The sequence below is a fragment of the Typopeltis vanoorti genome, chromosome 10 (assembly GCF_054136105.1).
Source record: "Typopeltis vanoorti isolate ZY-2024b chromosome 10, IOZ_Tvanoo_1.0, whole genome shotgun sequence".
NCBI lineage: Eukaryota > Metazoa > Arthropoda > Arachnida > Uropygi > Thelyphonidae > Typopeltis > Typopeltis vanoorti.
In genome coordinates this window covers 51,648,767-51,669,812 of record NC_143558.1, presented here as the reverse complement: position 1 = coordinate 51,669,812, position 21,046 = coordinate 51,648,767, and the positions used below count along the sequence as shown (strand labels likewise).

At 36.9% G+C, this 21,046-nt stretch overlaps 1 protein-coding gene across 1 annotated transcript in view; it reads right to left on the bottom strand.

Moving 5' to 3' along the window:
- LOC150102415 (muscle-specific protein 300 kDa-like) overlaps positions 1-21,046 on the bottom strand; it is a 288,507-nt gene that overhangs the window by 101,520 nt on the left and 165,941 nt on the right. Inside the window, exon 12 of the mRNA XM_090399573.1 lies at positions 15,179-15,313. Within this exon, the coding sequence (XP_090255699.1) occupies positions 15,179-15,313 (135 nt within the window). The remainder of the gene's footprint in view (positions 1-15,178; positions 15,314-21,046) is intronic.

Here is a 21,046-nt window from a genome sequence, read left to right as displayed (position 1 = left end):
CAATAAATATCATTTAAAAGTATAACTATTAGAATTTTTGATGCATGAATATTATTATTTCATTACATTTTTCTTATTTTTTTTTTAGAAGGGTGTGACTGATGATAGTAAATGTTGAAGAAAAAGTCAATTGTGTCTTGTGTTGCTTGCTGAACCAACTCTATAACAGCAGTAAGAAGAAAATTCTCTGCGCATTATAACAAGTTGGCTCCCCCACAGAAATTTAATTAATAACTGGATGAAGAAATTAAAAGAAACTGGATCAATTCATGACAAACCCAGATCAGAGAGGCAATCATCAAGAGAAGTGAATGTGGTCAAAATAGAAAGGGCATTTGATAAGAGTCCCAAGAAATCCAATGTAACATGCTGCTGAAGAGTTAAATGTACCAAAAACCACAGTGCACAGAATTCTAACGAGACAACTCTATAAACATGCTTACAAAATTATGACTATTCAAATGCTACAAGAAGAGGATTATCATGCCAGGTTGGATTTCTGTCAACTGATGAACACACAAATAGAAACTAACACAGATGTTATTGACATGTAGACTTTTTCAGATGAAGCAACATTCCACATAAGTGGGAAAGTTAACTATCACAATTGCAGCATTTGCAGTAATTGTGATAGTTAACTTTAGATAGTTAAGTGAAGCCTCAGAAAATGTGGCATCTCAAAAGAGACTCACCAAAAGTTAATGTGTGGTGTGCAATTAGGAGGTGTTGCGTTATCAGGCCATTCTTTTTCGATGAGACCACTGTCTGGGGTGAATCTTATTTAGCAATGCTTCAGAATTTTTTTATTTCCAAATTAAAGAGATCAAATCTTATGAATAAAACCATTTTCCAATAGGATGGGACACCCTGTCACTATGCGACATAGGTACAAACGGTTCTGGAAGACACATTTGCAGGCAGATGGATCAGTAGAGGTGCTCTGGCATGGCCACCTCACTCACCTGACACCTGACTCTGTTAGACTTTTTCTTATGAGATCACATCAAAACAGTTGTGTATGCTTCAAAACCTGCTTCTCTTGATGACCTTACACTAAAATTACAAATGCAATCAATGCAGTCACTGCTCAGCAACTATTAAACATTTTCCGGAACTTCAAAAACTGCCTAGATACATGCATCGCATAAGATGACGGTCATATTGAGCACTAATAAGAACCAAATCATTGCAGATAAAACTTAATTACATACTCTTTAAGTTATTATATACTATAAATCTGTAACTTTTATAATGTTGGGCATATTAAAGTTTAAAACTGCACTAAGAATTATAGGACACCCTGTATTATATTATATTAGATTATATTACATTATTATTATTATTGCACTCTCAATGGAGTCAGCAGGCTCAATATGGAAGGTTTATTCAACTGACAACATATTTATCATACCGAATCTTAAAATCCTTAACACTCCTTGCATGAACAATACATTCTGGTAAAGCATTCCATTCACTGACAATTCTCCATTTAAAAAAATCTATTCCTCACATCCCTTATTCACACAGACTCTTACATAACTTCAAGGGATAGCTCTGGTTCTTCCTTCTTACCTTCTACTCTTTTTATAACATTCTCTGGAATAATTTAATAAAATCCTCTCACCAACTTAAATGTCTCCAACATATCACCTCTTTTCCTCCTATCCACCAAACTCTGCAATCCACATCTCTTCAACCTTTCTCCATAGCCAGCATTCCAAAGTCTCTGTACCCTCCCCAGTGTTTCCGCATCACATTGAAAAGTAGGTAACCAAATCTGGGCAAAATAGTTGAAGTGTGATCTGACACATGCATTATACAGTGGCACAACCACTTCTTTATCTCTACATGTTAGAGTACTTCTTATCATATCAGCACTATGATGTGCAGTCTTGCAACATCTACAATATGCCCTCTAAACTTCATTCTACTGTCAACCATTACTCCCAAATCTCAAATATCATCCACTTCCTGCAGTACAGCACTGTCAATATAGTACACAGCCATATATTTCTGCACTCCAAAATGTAACACCTTGCACTTATTAATATTAAAATTACAAACCCACTCGTTTGTCCAAATCAAAGTCTATTCAAATCTTCCTGAATGAAATTAATATTAGCAGTGCTACTCATAATTCTCCCAAACTTTGCATCATCAGAAAACAACTGAAGATCTCCAGTAGATTCACATGACATATATCATTTACAAACAAGTTAAATGGCAGGGGTCCAAGAACAGGCTCCATTACATGACACTGGATACCTTCCTTCATTAAGACATGACTCCATGGTACACAACCAGCTGGTATCATCCAGAGAGCCAATCTCCAATCCACCTAACTAATATGCTATATATTTCCATACTCTGCAGTTTGTACATCACTTTATGATGTGTTAATCTATCAAATGCTTTTGCAAAGTCCAACAATATCACTGTATATGATTCTCCCTTATCTACTACACTTGTTACTTATCATAAAATGCAAATAAATTGTTAAAACAGGACCTATCCTTTATATACCATGCTGACCATCATAAAGAATGCTATATGTCCAGCAACCCAATCCTGAATTATATTCTAACCCATCTCTCTAAAATTACAACCACAGTTATACAAACCCATTTATAATTGAAAACATTTGTCCTCGAACCATGCTTGTGGAGCGGTACTATTTTCTCTACTTTCGACTCCTTAGGAACCTTACCTACTGCAAGACTTTCATTAAACAATCCAGTCAAGAGTATAGCTAACTGTCATGCACATTCCTTAAGAATAGTTAGTGATATGTAATGCATTCTGAAAGTTTATTAACATCTAACCCAAAAAACCTGACACACCTCTGATTCTTCCACTTCCAATTCTCCTGATACTTGCCTCCCTTTTATATATTGCACCCCATCACTTACACCAGTATGATACACACTGATAAAGTGCTTGTTCAATACTTCCACTATAATCTTTGCAACTGTTATTCAGATACCATGACTATCCACCAGTGTCAACCAGCCATAACTATTCTTTTTTCTCTTGCTTGCCACATAATTATTACTACCCCCAAGACCTCATGGAGTCAAAGACTCATCTGGGAGGTCCTCTTATCACACACACACAGCTCATCATACTGTGTCTTAAACACATTCAAACTCCTTGCAGACACCACACTCTCAGGCAAGGCATTTCAATCATTTACAACTCTACACGAAAAAACCTGCCTCTCACTCCCCTACTCACACCCTCTTTATACAGTTTCCAGGGATGACCTATGGTTCTCCCCTGATCTCCCACTTTTTTCTGTAGAAACTTCTCCAGCATTCATCCTATAACAACCCCTTACCAATCTGAAGGTCTCTATCATATCTTCCTCCTATCCACCAGACTCTGCAAATTACATCTTCTCAATCTTTCCTCATACTCGACATTCCAGAGGTCAGAAACTACCTTAGTCAGTCGCCTTTGGACTCTTTCCGAAATCTCTTCATCCTTCTGAAAACCAGGTGACCAAATCTGGGCACAACAGTCCATGTGTGGCATAATCAAAGCCTTATACAATGGAACAAGAATCTACCTACTTCTACACATCAGTGTCCTCTGCATTATTCCCAGAAGCCTTTGTGTTGTCTTCACAATTTTGGCTATGTGTCCCCTAAATTTTAGATCCTTATCCACTATCACCCCCAGATATCCTATTTCCTCCACCTCCAACAATATATCCTCACCAAGCATAAACTCTGCATCCCATCTTTGTTTTACAAATTTTAAAACCTTACATTTTGCAACATTGAGCTCACACCTCCATTTCTGTGTCCAATCACTCAATTTATTCAAGTCTTCTTGTAAGGCCACATCATCTTCACTGCTCTTCATGGTTCATCTCAACTTTGCATCATCTGCAAACAACTGAATATCTCCATCCAAATCTTCACCAATATGATTAATATACAAGTTAAACAGTAATGGCCCTAAAACAGACCCCTGAGGCACACCACCAGTGACTTTCCTTTTCCTGGATATTGCTCCACCATACACAACCTGTTGATACTATCAGATAGCCAGTCTCCAATCCAATGCACTAATCTAAAATCCAACCCCATCTGCTCTAGTTTGACTGTCAACTTATCATGAGGTACTGTAATAAAATGCTGTCTGCTGCGTTATTGTAATATCTTCTTTTATTCTTTATTACTAATTAGCAGTGCATGCTTTTTCTCTCGTAACCTTCCTTACTTACTACTGCATACTATGTTTATCCACCTTCCATATTTACTAGTAATATGCCTATGAATACTGGAAAATTTATTTGTGAGACTGCACCATCCAATATATCAATATATGGCATAAGACTCAATAAAACGTCTTGTAGATCTCTCTCTCTCTCTCTCTTTGTTGAAAGAAATTACTAACGTAAATTCTTTCAACAAAGTTTACATAAACAGTTGTGGTTCTAAAATAATTAAACTGTGCTTTTAATGCCTTAGTTGTTTCCTGCTCACAAGTCCAATTATTTTTAGAAACAGCGCATTGCAAGAAAAAGGATCAGGCAGCACTCTTTTAACAAATAATTAAAACACATTTATTTACATTAATATGAAATATACACATGAATCACACAACAGGGAGATTGCTTTCTCTACCCATCTAAAAAAAATCTTTAGCATAAAATTAGAATCCTTTTATTTCAACACTAAATAATCTCTTTAACTCAAAAATGTATTTACTCTCTGCTTAAATTCAACTTGTTAACCTCCTAGTTTACTCGCAAAGAGGCTAGCTAATTCTCTGTTATGTTATTTTCACAAATTTTATATCAACTTCTAACATGCCAATTGACTCTCTTATGGACACTTTTTATTACTATTAAACTAATTCTTAACAGTCCATATATAACATATCTCTTAAATTATAAGAGAAAATGTACAAAAGGATGGAACTTACAGAGGATGTGTCGAACATTCAGTCAAGTGTCTTACACTAAAGTTTCAATGGCTTTTCTTTCATCTCGAGTTTTAGGCTTCCATCAGGAGTGTCTTGCTTCAGCGGTATCACGTCAGGATATGGGCGGGCTTTTGGATTGCAATCTGCGGTACTCAAATAGCACATGCAAGAAGTTTCAGCATATGGGCAAATTCTCCTCTGGATCCTACTTCGGGAACTTCTGCTTCTAACTGCCGACCACTGATGACTGTAACTGCCGTCGACTGGCTCTGGCTCTCTTCGGTAACAGAGTTACAACTTGCTCTCTCAGCAACTGGATCTTGGCTCTCCTCTAATGGCAAGGGGACCTGGACACTTCTCTTTTGTAACTGGGGCCTTGCCCCTCTGCCGCTACTGCTCTGGTTCCAAATGCCCCTCCTCTGCCGACAACTGGAAGCCTCTTATGCTCGGCTCAGTCCCCTTTTATTTTCCTGTTCTCCAGATCTTGCACTAAGGGTTGTAATCCTCGAAGAAAATCAGCATGCCTTTTTCATTTTCTTTTAAGTTCAACCCACGCTTTGTTCTCCTGTGAGCACTCCCTTTTTTTTTTATCTTGCGGTCAGCAGAAACTTGTCTGAACCTAGTGGCACTCTTAGATACTAAATTTAAAGGTGTCCTGCACAGAAGTTGTAAGCAACTTTATCATACACAAAACTGAAAGCAACTTTCTTTTGCTCTTACACAGTTATATACAAAGTTCGACTCAGCATTGCCTGAGTCGAAGCATTGCCTTTGTTTTTGACGTTAAAACAGTAAACACAGTCACATCTTATAGGGTTAACTACATTAATATCTAGCATAAAAAACATAAAAACAAACAAGGTTATTCAGAGTTCTCATGGAACTTGACCTATGTAAAAATCGATGTAAAGCGCTTTGGTATTTTTAAGCTACATCGAATTTTACAGTACTCTATCAAAAGCCTTCGTGAAATCAGAGTATATTACTGTGTGTTCTTCTCCTCTGTCCAAGGAAGCAGTCAATTTATTGTAATAAGTAAGTAGATTACTAAAACATGACCTCCCTTTAGCAAATCCATGCTGTCCATCAAAGATAATACCATTGTTGTCAACCCAACTCTGGATCCTAGTTCTCACAAGCTTCTCCAACAACTTAACTGCAACACCTGACACACAGATAGGTTTACAGTTCATACTTGAGTTCTATCACCACCTTTATGAAGTGGCACAATCTTGCCCTCCATCCCCATCCACTCCTTAGGAACTTGACCCGAGTGCAAGACTCGTATTAAAAAAATATGTCAAGGCAGGTGTCAACTCCCTGGCACATTCCTTCAGAATACGTGGTGATATATTATCTAGTCCCACAGGCTTATTAACATCTAGTTTACTCAACTCCCCACACACTTCTTGCTCACTTACAGTCAGTCTCTCCTCCCCATCATCAACTGCTCTCAATCTCTCCATGACGTCACATTCACAAGATTGAAAGACCGTTATAAACTGTTCATTAAGTATCACCACCACACATTCCACAACAGCTGTCTTTATACCATTTTCTCCAATCAATGTCATCCTTCCATAATCATTCTTTCTTTTGCTGGCTACATATCGAAAGAACTCATTAGGATTCTTTTTGGCTTCATTAGCTAACTGCTGTTCATACCTCTCTTTAGCTACCCTCACCAACCAAGTCACCCTCCTTTCCTGGTCTTTGTAGACCTCATGGAATTGGTTATTTCCACTTCTCTTATGCTGTTTCCATAATGCCCTTTTCTCTGTATTGCATGCTTAATCTCTTTATTCATCTATCTCACACCTACTTTATTTACTTTCTCACCCTTAGAATACATTTAGACATTGAATCTAATAGATAGTTTTTGAAAATCTCCCAAGCTGCATTGATCTCTTTTCCAGCTAACTCCTCATTCCATGCTACACCCTCAAGTTGTCTCCTGAGCTCTTCATAATCACCCCCCCCCCCCTTGTAGTACCACATGTACCCTTTTCTCACAGGGGTCCTCGCACTGCTGGCAACCACCCAGGTAATCACCTCATGGTCACTCTCACCAATTGGTGGATGATTTGACACCTCATTTATAATTACATCCTCTGATGAGTGAGATGACCAAATTCAAGACACACTATCCTCTTGTGCCCTCTGTTACATACTGTCTGAGGTAGTTATCCCTCAAAAACTCAAGAAATTCATTTTCTTTACTTCCAGTTGCTATCTCTTCATTCCAGTCTATATTGCCATAATTAAAATCACCCATAATGATCACCCTTTTCTTATTTGCTTGGCTAATTTGACTATACATTTCACTATCACCACCATCCACATTACCAGGTCTATAACAACATCCCACCAAGAATTTGATTCCATTCACCTCTATCTCACACCATACTGCATCAAAACCACTGGCACTATTTCTCTCCTGCATCTCTAACCTGTATGGACATAACTCTTTCTCTATCATCAATAGCACTCCCCCTCCTTTTTTACCCCTTCTATCCTCACGAAACACATCACACCCTTCCATCTCTATTACTGTCAGTATGTCATCCTCTTCCAACCATGTCTCACTTATTCTGACAATCTTTGGGTGAGCAGACACAATTAGTGCAACCATGTCATCTGCCTTGTTTCTTATATTTCTAGAATTTGTATAGAAATACAACAGCTCATTTCTAGATCTACAGTCAGTTCCATTGATACCACTCACTCGATGTGATCTCTCCATGCTCAACTGGGGCCATTTCCCTTTCTGCTTATTCCTTTTAGAACCCACTTCAATTCCAACCATTTCCCCCCTGATCCCAGGTCATCCCATTCCTTTCCTGTCTACACATGCTCTCACCTCCTCTTGGAGCATTCACCTTTCTCACGCTGTGTACCACTGTCTACCCTGAGCCTCCCTGTTTCCCTGCTCCTCTTGCACATCCATTCTCTCATTTTCTATACTCATACCACTCACTTCCTCATTCATAACCACCTCTTCAATCTCTCCTGTCTTACTCTCCTGCTCTTCCACATCACTTCCCACTTGATCTGATTCATTCTCTCTACTCACTTCTCTACCTTCCAGCAGCAGTCTCTCCAAGCGACTCACACCATAACCACTCAAATGCAGCCCATCGTTCTCATACAGCTCACTTCGTCCCTCATACTCATTCCACAAATTAACAAACTATACTCCCTTCTCCTCTGTCAAATCATTCATACTTATTAAAACTATTAATTCTTTTGCTCGCTCCTGCCTCATATCCAATGCCTCAATCACTCTACTCATTTTACTACCTGAAAAACATACCTTGTGTATCCTATCATCCAGCACACTTTTAATAATGGAATCACTATACAACACCACTCGCTCATCTTTTGTTAACTCTTTCGTGCCATCATGATTAGTTTTAATAGTTTTTACCCGAATTTTCTTAATTTCATTCTGCATCCATTTCATCTCTTGCATCATCTAATCCATTTCAACTTCCGAATCTCGGGTCACATTCTCTCTATCGTTCAATCTTTCTAACTTTCTAACTCTTGACCCCTCTCTTCTCACTTTTACTCTCATTCGTCCTTCTTTGTTTCCATACTTTCAGTCCAACATGCATCCAACTTTCGCTATCATTCATTCTTTCGATTTTTTCCACTTTCGATTCCTGCATCACTCCATTTCCAGTTTCATCAATTCTCTCAATTTCGTTTCCTTCTGCCACTCTCACCTCACTTTCGTCGTTTTTAACATCCGTTACGGTTTTCAAATCACTCTTTTTCTTTTTTACTGATTTTTTAACATTTTTTTCACCTCTCTTTCTCACGTACACTCATTTTCCCAGCGATATTCTCAATACTAACACTTTCTGTCATGAAATTCATATTTGCATTCATGAATTCCTCGTTCAGGTCACACTTCGCACACGCACCCTCCCTCCATCCGCCCTAAACATCCACAACTCATTTATGTAATCGAAAGAATACATATAACACACTTCACACTTAATGAAACAACTGAAATCTAAATTAAATTCATGGAATGACAAAGCTGCCACCATAATTACTCTTCCGGTTACTATCGAATTTGTAATTAAGTGTAGGCCAAAAAAAATCCTCCACACTAATAATACTGGTACCGCACAACTTTTACAGCAGCTCTCACTCAAACAAATACTCATATATACTTAATTTTTCCAAGAATAACTTCTTAATAAAAATTCCCGAAATTTCCAATTGGAAATAATAGAAAAATTCTCCTGAGTTAACCTTGGCCTCACCAACTAATCTCCTCTCATGCTGCATCTGTGCTTTCTTTACCATGCTCATCACCTTTCTAGCCTTCACTTTATACGCTACATGGATCCGATCACCAGCAACTGTCTCGTAACTACTCCATAACATTTTCATTTCCAACACGGTCATCCATTTTACTCCTACTCTAATTACTCACTTAACACTTGGTATGAAGTTATACACTAATTGTGTCAGATACTGCCTTTTGAATTTCCATGCACTGACAATATCTTTTCTGCTCAGCTCATCTACTCAAAGTACTGATGCTAAGTATCTACAGAGCTTCCTATAATCACATTCTTTATACTTCCACATATATCCATTTTTGGCAGTAACCTTTTCTTGTTTCACGACTTCTCAAACAAGAACCTCATGATCTCACCAACCAACAGCAGTGTCAACACCTCCTTAACAACTACATCTTGTAAAGTTATCACCAAAACCAAATCATTAAAGCCTCTAATTGCTTCAGTCACATGCTACTTAAGATATTTATCTCTCAGAAATTCAACAAACTCAATTTTCCCCATACACTATCTCCTCCTTCCATTCTATATTCCTGTAATTGAAGTCTCCATCAGGATCACCTTCTTTTAACATGCCCAACTAATTTGCCTAAACATTTCATAATCAGTATTCTCTGCCCTATAGCAGCATCCTATCAGATATACTAACCTGTTTATTTCAACTTCACACCATACAGTTTTAAAATCTGTGAATGGACTATCAACTTGTACACTTTGTGGACACAATTCTTCTGCAATCATTAACAGTACAAGAAGAGGATTATCATGCCAGGTTGGATTTCTGTCAACTGATTAAGACACAAATAGAAAATAACACAGATGTTATTGTGGAGTGGTACTATTTTCTGTACTTTCGACTCCTTAGGAACCCTACCTACTGCAAGACTTTCATTAAACAATCCAGCCAAGGGTATAGCTAATTGTCCTTAAGGAATGTGCATGGACTATCAACTTCTATACTTTGTGGACACAATTCCTCTGCAATCATTAACAGCACTCCCCCTTCCTCTTTTCACATTTCGATTCTTCCCGAAAATTATATGCTCTTCCATTTTTATTCTGGACATCACTTCCTCTGCAGACAACAAAGTTTCACTTCACTTATTCCAATTATCTTTGCACATATTGACTCAATCCATGCAACAAACTCAGCTCTCTTGTTTCAAATACTCCTTACATTTGTGTAAGGAATATACCACACCCCCCTCTATACCACACCACTCTTTTCAATCTAACCACTCCCATTTCCCTGAACATGACTCTGATTTCAATTCATACCTGTCTCATCCTCACCGTTATGCATTCCAACACCTTGTGCATTCCAGCAGCAACCACATCTTCAACCTCCTATCCATCTTCCTCCTGTTGCACAATCCGTTTAGTTGTGCTATCCTGTTTCAAAAGAAGATTAATTATTTATTACAACTTCTTAACTCTGTGCCTTCTCAGAAAATAACAGCCTTACTAAATGCGCAACACGAAATCCATTCAAATGCAAAGCATCAACTTTAAAACATTCCAACTTTCCTTCAAATTCACTCTAATAGATTCACAAAATGAACACCTCTTTGCCTCACATAACTCAGAAATCTTACAATTAATTATCTCTGTTCTCCTTCTCAATTCATTATTGTCATATCTAGGCAACATGCTAATGACTTTTCCAACAACACTATCATCTTTTACCTGCAGCAACATTTTTTTTCCCCAAGTATTTCCCCATCTTGTTCCCTCTATTACATAGAGGGAACAAGGGGTTCAAGAGTTTTGGATTTGGTTATAGCATCAGAAGAGTTGATAATAACTGAGATGACATCTCTCCCACCAGTTGGAGAGAGTGACCATTTGGTTTTGACTTGAAAATGAATAGACATGCAGGAGTATCAAAGAGACAGAAACTCTTGCATGTCTATTCATTTTCCAACCTGTTTATATTTTCCAACCTGATTATAAGACTATTATAATCACCTGTTTTTATAAAAAAAACAGGTGATTATAATAGTCTTAGACGTCAACTTCAGGAAGTTTCATGGAGGGATGAAATGGAAGACCGGGATATCATTTGGTGCATGGGAAATTGTGAAAGAATATTTGTTAGCAGCAATGGTAAGTTGTATACCATGAGTGAGGAAGAGGACACAATTTGAAGTAAAGTGGATGACAAACAATATTAAACAGGAATTGCATGTGAAAAAGAGGCAGTGGAAGAGATATAAGGAGACAGGAGAAGAGAAGATGCATGAAGAGTATAAGATACAGGCCAGAAGAGTGACTAGTATGGTAAGGAAGGCAAAACTTCCAAAACTTCCTAGGGAATTTTTTAGCTATGTGGCAAGTAGGAGGAGAAATGATTGTGGAAGAATTACATTGTGGGATAAAAATGGGAATAGAGTGACTGATGCAGAGGACATAGTGAAATTGTTCAATGAATACTTTATTGGTGTATTTCATCCTGGATGAGTAAATTTTAATACTAGAGGGATAGGGCAGGTTTGAGGTTTAGAGGTGTAGGAGGAGAGTGTGTTCCAAATACTGAGTACTCTGGATGTCAGTAAAGCTGTGAGACAGGATGGTATTTCACCACAAGTTTTGATAAAATGTGCTAAAGAACAGACAGCTCCTTTGACCTGGTTTTTTAATGGAAGTCTGTCTACAGGAAAGGTGCCCAGGGAATGGAAGGAGGGTAAGATAGTGCCATTGCATAAGGGTGGTAGCAGACTGGAAGTGTCTAATTATAAGCCAGTTTGTGTGTCATCAGTAGTTGTTAACATCTTGGAGAAATTAGTTAGGAACCGTATACAACATTGGGCAGATGAGGATAACGTTATCTGTGAGAGTCAACATGGATTTCTGAAAGGGCGCTCTTAGTAATATGCGAGCCTTTTATAATAAAGTTACAAGAGCAGTAGATGTGGGAGAGGCATATACATACTGCCATTTTCTTGGATTTAGCAAAGGCATTTGACAGGGTGCCACATCATAAGCTGATATTTAAGTTGCACCACATGGGTTTGGATGTCAGATTGGTCAATTGGATTCAGGATTGGCTGTCTGATAGGTATCAGAGAATTGTGTATGTGGGGGGCAGTTTCAAGGAGGCAAAGGGTTACAACTGGGGTTCCACAGGGCTTAGTACTGGGACCTACATTGTTTAACCATTATATCAATGACATTGTCAGTGAATTGCAGGGGAATATTCAGTTGTTTGCGGATGATGGAAAGCTGGGAAGGGTTATTAGTAATAGTGCAGATGTGGTAGTCCTGCAAGAGGATTTGAATAAGTTAGACAGATGGGAAAATGAATAGGGAATGTCGGTTCAATGCAGCAAAGTGTAAGGTCTTGAGGTTTGGGATGCATCGATGGGATGCAGCATACTCTATTGGAGGAGCTATACTGAAGGAAGTAGGGGAGACAAGAGATCTGGGGTTGATGATTGATAGAAACCTGAAATCCAGGGATTTCAGGTTTCTATTGCAAAAGTGGTGAAGGTAACACAGAGTATTGCTGCAATAACGAGAAGGACACTGACCTGCAGAGATAAAAGGGTTATCATTCCGTTGTATAAGTCTCTGATCAGATGACACTTAGACTATTGTTCTCAGATTTGGTCCCCAGAATTGGAAGGGGATAAATTAACTGTGGAAAGGGTACAAAGGCAGATAACAAAAATGGTTTCAGGACTGTACAATGTTAGTTATGAGGATTGGCTGAGGGAATGTGGACTGCAGAGTTTGGTGGATAGAAGAAGGAGAGGTGATGTGATTGAGACTTTTAAACTGTGGAGAGGTGGTTACAGGGTTGACATGGGGGAGTTGAATGGCAGGAAGGAGTAATAACAAGGGGCCATCCTGGAAGTTATGAAAGGAAATTGTAAGCAAGAGGGTGAGGAGTGGTTTCTTTGCATGGAGGGTAGTTGAACCATGGAATGCATTGCCTGATAGAGTGGTGAAAGCGAGAATGGTCAATGAGTTTAAGGAGTGGTATGATGGACTTTGTGTTTCCTAGGACCTCCCACGATGAGTCTTGATAGACTTGTGTTTCCTATGAAGGACCTCCTGTGATGAGTCTTTCGACTCCTTGGAGGCCTAAATAATAATAATAATAACTTGGGATTGTCGGCATCCAGGAATGTGTTATCAGAGCTAATCTCAGGTGGTATGGTCACTTAAACAAAATGGGAAAGGAAAGATTAGCCAAACATGTGTTCTCTGCCATGTTTGCAGAAAAAAAGATTCAGAGGAACACAAGATATAGGTGGGCTGATACAGTAAAAAGTTTCTTAGAAGACAGAAATATAAAATCTGATAATGTTGGAGTTTTTTTTGAAGTTTTTCATGTAGTACTATCATATCCTGTACACTTCTTGAGGGTACATATCAGGAATATGATGATGATGAAGAATCTGCAGGCCCCATCTGCAACCAATACAGTATCTAGTACATTATGGCAGAACCCTCCTCCCTGCCAATAGTATGGAGAAATGTGTTTAATGTAGTTCCACTATAATTTTATTTTATTTTATTTATTTTTCATCTGTATATTATTATACTTATTATATGCATAAAATTTTATTTTATTAATTTATTTATTTATATTTGTGTATAATTTTATTTATTTATTATTATTTTTTTTTCAGCACAGGTTAGGCTAAGGTAAACAATTAACAATGCATTTAGAGTTATCTTACTTTTGTGTAGTGTCATGTAGCTTGTGTCCTGTGCAAACGTATGTTTTCCAAATGATGACCATCATACAGAGGTTGACGTGTTGAGTGTTCTTTTTATAAGTAAAGTAATTACTCCAACACATGTGTATGTGTTTTTGTCTCCATAAATTCTTCACAATGAATGCTGACTACTGTGTAGCCTTGAAAGAAAGAATATTAAAAATGACGATATTAGGAAGAACTTGACATTGTTTACATTCAAGAATGTGTGAGTAGGACCAATAATAAATTGGTATAGTCACTTAAATAGAATATGAGAGGAAAGGTAAGCAAAACAGGTGTTTTATGGCAAGATGGCAGGAAAAAGATCTGTAGGAAGACCAACAACTAGGTTAATTGATTTAATCATAATGCCTTAGAAGAACAAAATGTTAGATATAAGAATATTGGAGTGCTGACAAGTAATAGACTAATTTGGAGGAAAACTGCTAGTAGGAGATTAGTAATAATGTAAACTTAATCATACAGTGCTGACATAGTAGCCTGAACACCCTTCGAGGGTATGTATAAGGAAATTGATGATGATCTCTCAGGAAAATGATTTCACTATTAGGATAGATGTACTTCTGAAAATCAAGATTTAAAGAAAATCCAAAAAGGTTACAATGTGGCATTAGAAAAGGGACAAAAAACAGCAAAAAAATCTGAGAGAATTATGTCAAGATTTTAGTCAAAGTAAATCAGAAAGAACTTCTAAGATGAACATTCTCTGTTACAGGATATCACATGTGCTCAATGTCATCTCTGAGACAGATTCAAAGAGTGATTGAGAAAAGCAAAATGTGTAAATGTTGCAGACATGAATGTTGAGTTTCTGTTAAGAAGAGTAGGTGTGGATTGGGATGTCAGGGATGGAAATGGATATCATATAATTAAACCATATATAATCATGAAGTGGATACAAAGGGTTGCTTTCCAAATAATCATAGTTACAACTTCAATTATCCATCTATTAAACTATACATGAATGCATGCACACATACAAAAAGTGCAAATCAATGACTTGACTGATTCACATTGATTAAAATTATTAATAACTAATGACTAACCAAATGACCTGATATTACATATCTCAGGATGATATAATTAATATTATATACATGAGTGTATGATGAAAATATTAAAACAAAGCAGAGATTATTTGATAATAGCAGAATAAAAGCCATTAAAATATTCAATGCTTAAGAAATAACAAACCTTCCATCTTGTTTGCAGGCTAGTCACTGTTTCTTTTACTTTAATTTGCTCAATGTCTGGAAGAGTAGCCAATACATATTCACTTGCTTGAATAAGTTTCCTAATAAGACTTTCATCAAAGTTTTGGAAAAAAGCCTACAAAGAAAGATCATTCCATTAGCAAACAAGAGATCTTAGCACTACAGAAATTATAACAAACAAATCATACAAAATTTATGGATATTATCAGCATTTTACAGATTTAAGAAAGAAAAATAATATTTAAATGTATTATGCTTTTCAATGTTTTCATAAAAGATAAGCATAAATTAATCATTATAATGATTTATAAATTTGTTTTGAAAGAAAAACATTAACATATTTTTTACACATATTTATACACATGATATGGTATGTCACATAAGGAGCTATTTACATTTCACATGGAGAATTCTATTATCAGTAGTTGTAGTAGTGCACACACACACACACACACACACACACACACACACACACACACACACACACACACACACACACACACACACACACACACACTTTTTTGTTTTCTGTCGTAGCTTACTATGAACTCTGCTGATCCATTATGAAATATCCAATCTAACCACCTATGAGCAATAAACCTTATTTTAAAAAGTTTCAGTCCTTTCGCTTCAACCTCCTATCCACTATGGAAGTGATCACTTGCCTACATCTTCCTAATATCTATGACATGAGAAAATAACTTATTATTATTATTATTACACCAGACCCTATGGAGTCAAAGACTCATCTAGGAGGTCCTTTTATCATACAGATCATCATACTGTGCTTTAAACACACTCAGTTTCTCTGCAGACACCACACTCTCAGGCAGGGCATTTCAATCATTCACAGCTCTGCATGAAAAAAACTTGCTTCTCACACCCTCTTTATACAGTTTTCAGGGATGACCTCTGGTTCCCCTCTGATCTCCCACTATTTTCTGTAGAACCTTTACAGCATTGATCCTATAACAACCCCTTAATAACTCGTAGGTCTCTATCATATCTTCCCTCTTCCTCCTGTCCACCAGACTCTGCAAGTTGCATCTTCTCAATCTTTACACATACTTGACTTTCCAGAGGTTAGAAACTACCTTAGTCAGTCACCTCTGGACCCTTACCAACATCTCTTTGGCCTTCTGAAAACCAGGTGACCAAATCTGGGCACAATAGTCCATGTGTAGCCTAATCAAAGCCTTATACAATGGAACAAGAATTTCCCTACTTCTACAAGTCAGTGTCCTTTGCATCATTCACAGAAGCCTTCGTGTTGTCTTCACAATTTTGGCTATGTGTCCCCTAAATTTCAGATCCTTATCCCCTATCACCCCCAGATCTCTTATTTCCTCCACCTCTGACAATATATTCTTACCAAGCATAAATTCTGCATCCCATTTTTGTTTTCCAAATTTTAAAATCTTACATTTTGCAACATAGAACTCACATCGTAACCTCCTTTTGCTATGTCTCAGCAATATATACAATGTCATATAAAAGACTGGACATTATGATTTTTTTCATATACAGGCCATATCATTAATTGTATCGAGAATTTTTCAAGGGAAAATATGCAATTATCCATTATATATTATTATTGAGACAGGCATTATGGGATTATAAGTCATTGTCATGGAGCCAAAGATACATGTGTGGTGTTGGAAGTATGAATATCATCCATATATACACACTGATTTGTTTATATAATGATATATTAATAAATTTATAGCTTAAATCAAGACATTTTTCATAACTTTCATAATTTTGTAATTTTTAAAAACTTTACAAAGCTTTGCAAATGAAGGCACTGTGACTTAACAACAACAGTTAGTAGATCACTGGAGCAAAGATAAGTTTCATTTTTTGAAATATTTTTGGAGAATTATATGCATTTCACTGAAAATTTATTGAATTTGTAATATTCAGATAGAATGCATATTAATTATCAAAGTTGTTAGTAGATTTTTTAGTGAATTTTATATATAACAGTTAAAAGTTAATGAAGGTAAAAATAGTAGTAGGAACAAGCAGATGCATGGCACAAAAGTTGAGTGTACTAAGTGGTTCAAGTTTACTAAAATGGTTAATTGTCAAGATTATAATATATATGCACAGGTGAATGAGACAGATGTGTTTATTGAAAGATTAAACAAGAAAAGTAATGAAAGTTATGAAAAATGTCTTGATTTAAGCTAACTACAGAAAGTGTGATAACTACAGTCTGCAGAAAGTGTGATATATTGATGGACTGTGGTGATTTGAATGAAAATCAGAACAGGATGTGAAGAATACTAAAGGCAGCGAAGACTGTAAGACTGAGAATGATAGCCAGAAGAGTGAGCATGAGAATACGAGTGTGAAGTGTTTATTATTATTATTATTATTATTATTATTTGTGGTCTTTTGTGGTCTCTGTGTTCGGCATGAAACTCTTGTAGTTTCTGTGTTCAGCTGTGGAGTGGTGTTGGATTCAATGTCTCCAATGTCTCCACATCACATTGAAAACCAGGTGACCAGATCTGAGCACAATGGTCCAAGTGTGGTCTGACCAGTGCCTTATACAGTGGCACAACCACTTCCTTATCCTTGCATGTTACAGTACTTCTTATCATAACAGCACTAGCAATATGGCCTCTAAACTTCAGTCTACTGTCAACCATCACTCCCAAATCTCTAATCTCATCCACTTCCTGCAGTACATTGATATAGTACACAGCCTTATATTTCTGTACTCCAAAATGCAACACCTTGCACTTATTGATATTAAAACTTCTCCTCCTCTGAGCAATTCAGGTATAGGCTTTTTTATGTCCTGTTCCTGCTCTGCAGATGAAGTTGGTCTTTCCATCTTAGTCTTGGACGTTGGGGTCTCTTCTTCCTGTAGGTTTATATTTATATGCTAGTTTGGGAATCCCATTGCTATTCATCCTTTCTATGTGGTGTAGCCAATTTTGCTGATATTCTTCTATTTCTTGTATGATGATTTTTGTATCTAATCATCCTCTTATTTCTGTGTTTTTCTTTTTATCTAATCTAGTGAGTCCCAGGAGGGATCTTAGAGATTTCATTTGTGCTGCTTCTAGTCTTCGTCTGTTTCTTTGTTTTAGAATCCAAGTTCACTTCCATATTTGAGAGATGGAACCTCAAAGGCTCACTTTAGTGAGTACAGGAGTGGCAAACCCGAGGTACCTGATGCTGGATCATGCTTTACTTCATGTAATATACAGCTGTATATTATCTGTAGATGGGTCCCAACTCTTCTTTCTTTCTTGTTCTTCCTCGTGCTCCTTCCCTCCGATGCTATTAGAGTAGTCAAGGGCTAGGGGTGAATCTTTCCTATTATACTATGATTTTTTCCATCTCATGCAGTGGGAGTGTGCTTTCCCTCCCAAAAGGCAGGTTTGGAGGCCTTAAGGTGGCAGCCTCCCCCCTCCTCCGAACTCAAACTGTGAAAGGTTGGTAGCCTATCAAGGAGAAATTTCCAATTACTTGCAAAGCTCTGAAGAAAACGAATAGAATGGATTTAATCGGAATTGACCTGGCTAATGGGAAGAGACTTCTCTTTGAAAAATAAAAAGTAGCTACTTGGAATTTCCATGGAATCACACACAAAATTGATGAGCTAAATAGAGAACTAAAAAATAGAAACATTGATATAGGAGCAATAACTGAGACAAAAAAGAAAAAGAAGGGATCTCAAATTCTGGAAGATTATGTCATGATCTTCTCCAGAGTTCCAGAAGACAAATGGGCTTCATCTGGAGTTGCAATCTGAATTAATAAATATTAAAACTTTGATGTTAAAACTTTTGTCCAAGTAAAAAGTCTATTCAAATCTTCCTGAAGGGATTCAACATCAGCAGTGCTACTTATAATTCTTCCCAACTCTGAATCATCAGCAAATAACTGAAGATCTCCAGTCAATCCACATGATATATTGTTTACAATAAAGTTAAATGGCGGGGTTCCAAAAACAGGCCCCTATAAATGCCACTAGCTACCCTTCTTCTTTGAGACACTGCTCCATTATACACAACCTGCTGATATCGTTCAGAGAGCCAATCTCTGACCCATCTAGCCAATATACTATTTATTCCTAGCTTGTAGACCAACTTCTGCAGCTTGTAGACCAACTTATCATGTGGTAATCTATCAAATGCTTTTGCAAAGTCCAAGAATATCACTGTATATGATTCTCCCTCATCTAGCACACTTGTCACCTTATCATAAAATGCAAGTAAATGACTAAAGCAGGACCTACCCTTCACAAATCCATGCTGACCATCATAAAGAATACTATCTCCATCGACCCAATTCTGTATTCATTTCCTTACCAATCTCTCTAACACCATGACCACAACTACAGTTATACAGACTGCTCTATAGTTGAAGACATCCGTCTTAGAACCATGCTTGTGGATTGGTACTATTTGCCTTCTTTCCACTCCTTAGGAACCCTGCCCATTGCAAGACTTTCATTAAATAATCATGTCAAGGGCAGAACCAACTGTGGTGCACATTCCTTAAGAATACGTGGTGATATGTCATCCAAGCCCACAGCCTTATTCATATTTAATCCAACCAACATCTGATACACCTCTGTTTCTTTCACTTCAATTCTCCTAATACAGGTATCCCTTGCATAACGCGGTTTTGCTTAATGCAGGATTTGATTAATGCGGCGAAATTAATTGCTGCAATCCCTTGATATACGTGGCGAGAGTTTTGATTGACATGCCTTTAACCCTGCGGAGCTCGCAGATGATCTGATAGATACATGCAAAATGTTTAATATAAATATTCTTACATAATTTTTTTTTTTTCGCCGCATTAATCAAATTTTTTTTTATATCAAACTATTGATATAAAAATTATTTTTATATCAATAATTTCTAGATTGTAACTGAAAATAAATAAACCATCATGTATTACTGAAATAGAAAGCCAAAAGCTTATTTATCATACTTGTCCTCTAGGGGATGTGTTTATGGAAAATACTAAGGAAAGTGATCTGGAGCTTACTCCACCTTTACTACGAGTTGCCCATAAGGTGGCTTATGCTTGCCTGCCGAAACTTTTAGTTTCTATATATTTGGCACGAAATTCTTGTAGTTTCTATATTCGGCTATGAAATAATGTTGGATTCAATATCCACTTAATTTATACCATCATGTATTATATTTGCAGTGTTTTTTCTTTATGTTTTATTGCTTGTTTGGCGAGGTCTGGAGAGTCATTTTGATTGTATCGTAGAATTTATGTCGATAAGAAAAAAAGCTAAAACTGTTCAAACGATTCTTGATAACTTCTTTTGATAAAAAAATTGCAGTAAATAATGTAGGTACAAGTATTTATTAAACATTTACTTTCTTTTTATTTTTTATCTTTCCTGAAAGAGTACAATAAAAAACGAATTATTAATATAGTAATCGATCATGGACTAATTGTAATTTTTACCATTGATTATTAGATTTGGTTAACGCGATACATACGTGGTAACATTGAGGGATTAATTAATCACTCAATGTTACCACATACTCAAGTACAGGTATCCCTCGGTTAATTAATCGAGGGATACCTGTACTTGCCTCTCTTCTATATATTGTACCGGATCATTTATACCAGTATGTTATGTTCTGATAAAGTGCTCATTCAATAATGTTAGTCTGTAGCCATGACTATCCACCAATGTTAGTCTGCCATAATTATTCTTCCTCTTGTTTGCCATTGCCATATAGCAAAAAAATTGGCCTGACCAGCCAATCTCCTCTCATACTGCACCTTTTTGTTCTTTACCATGCTTACCATCTTTCTAGCCTGCACTTTATACTTTACATGGATCTGATCACCA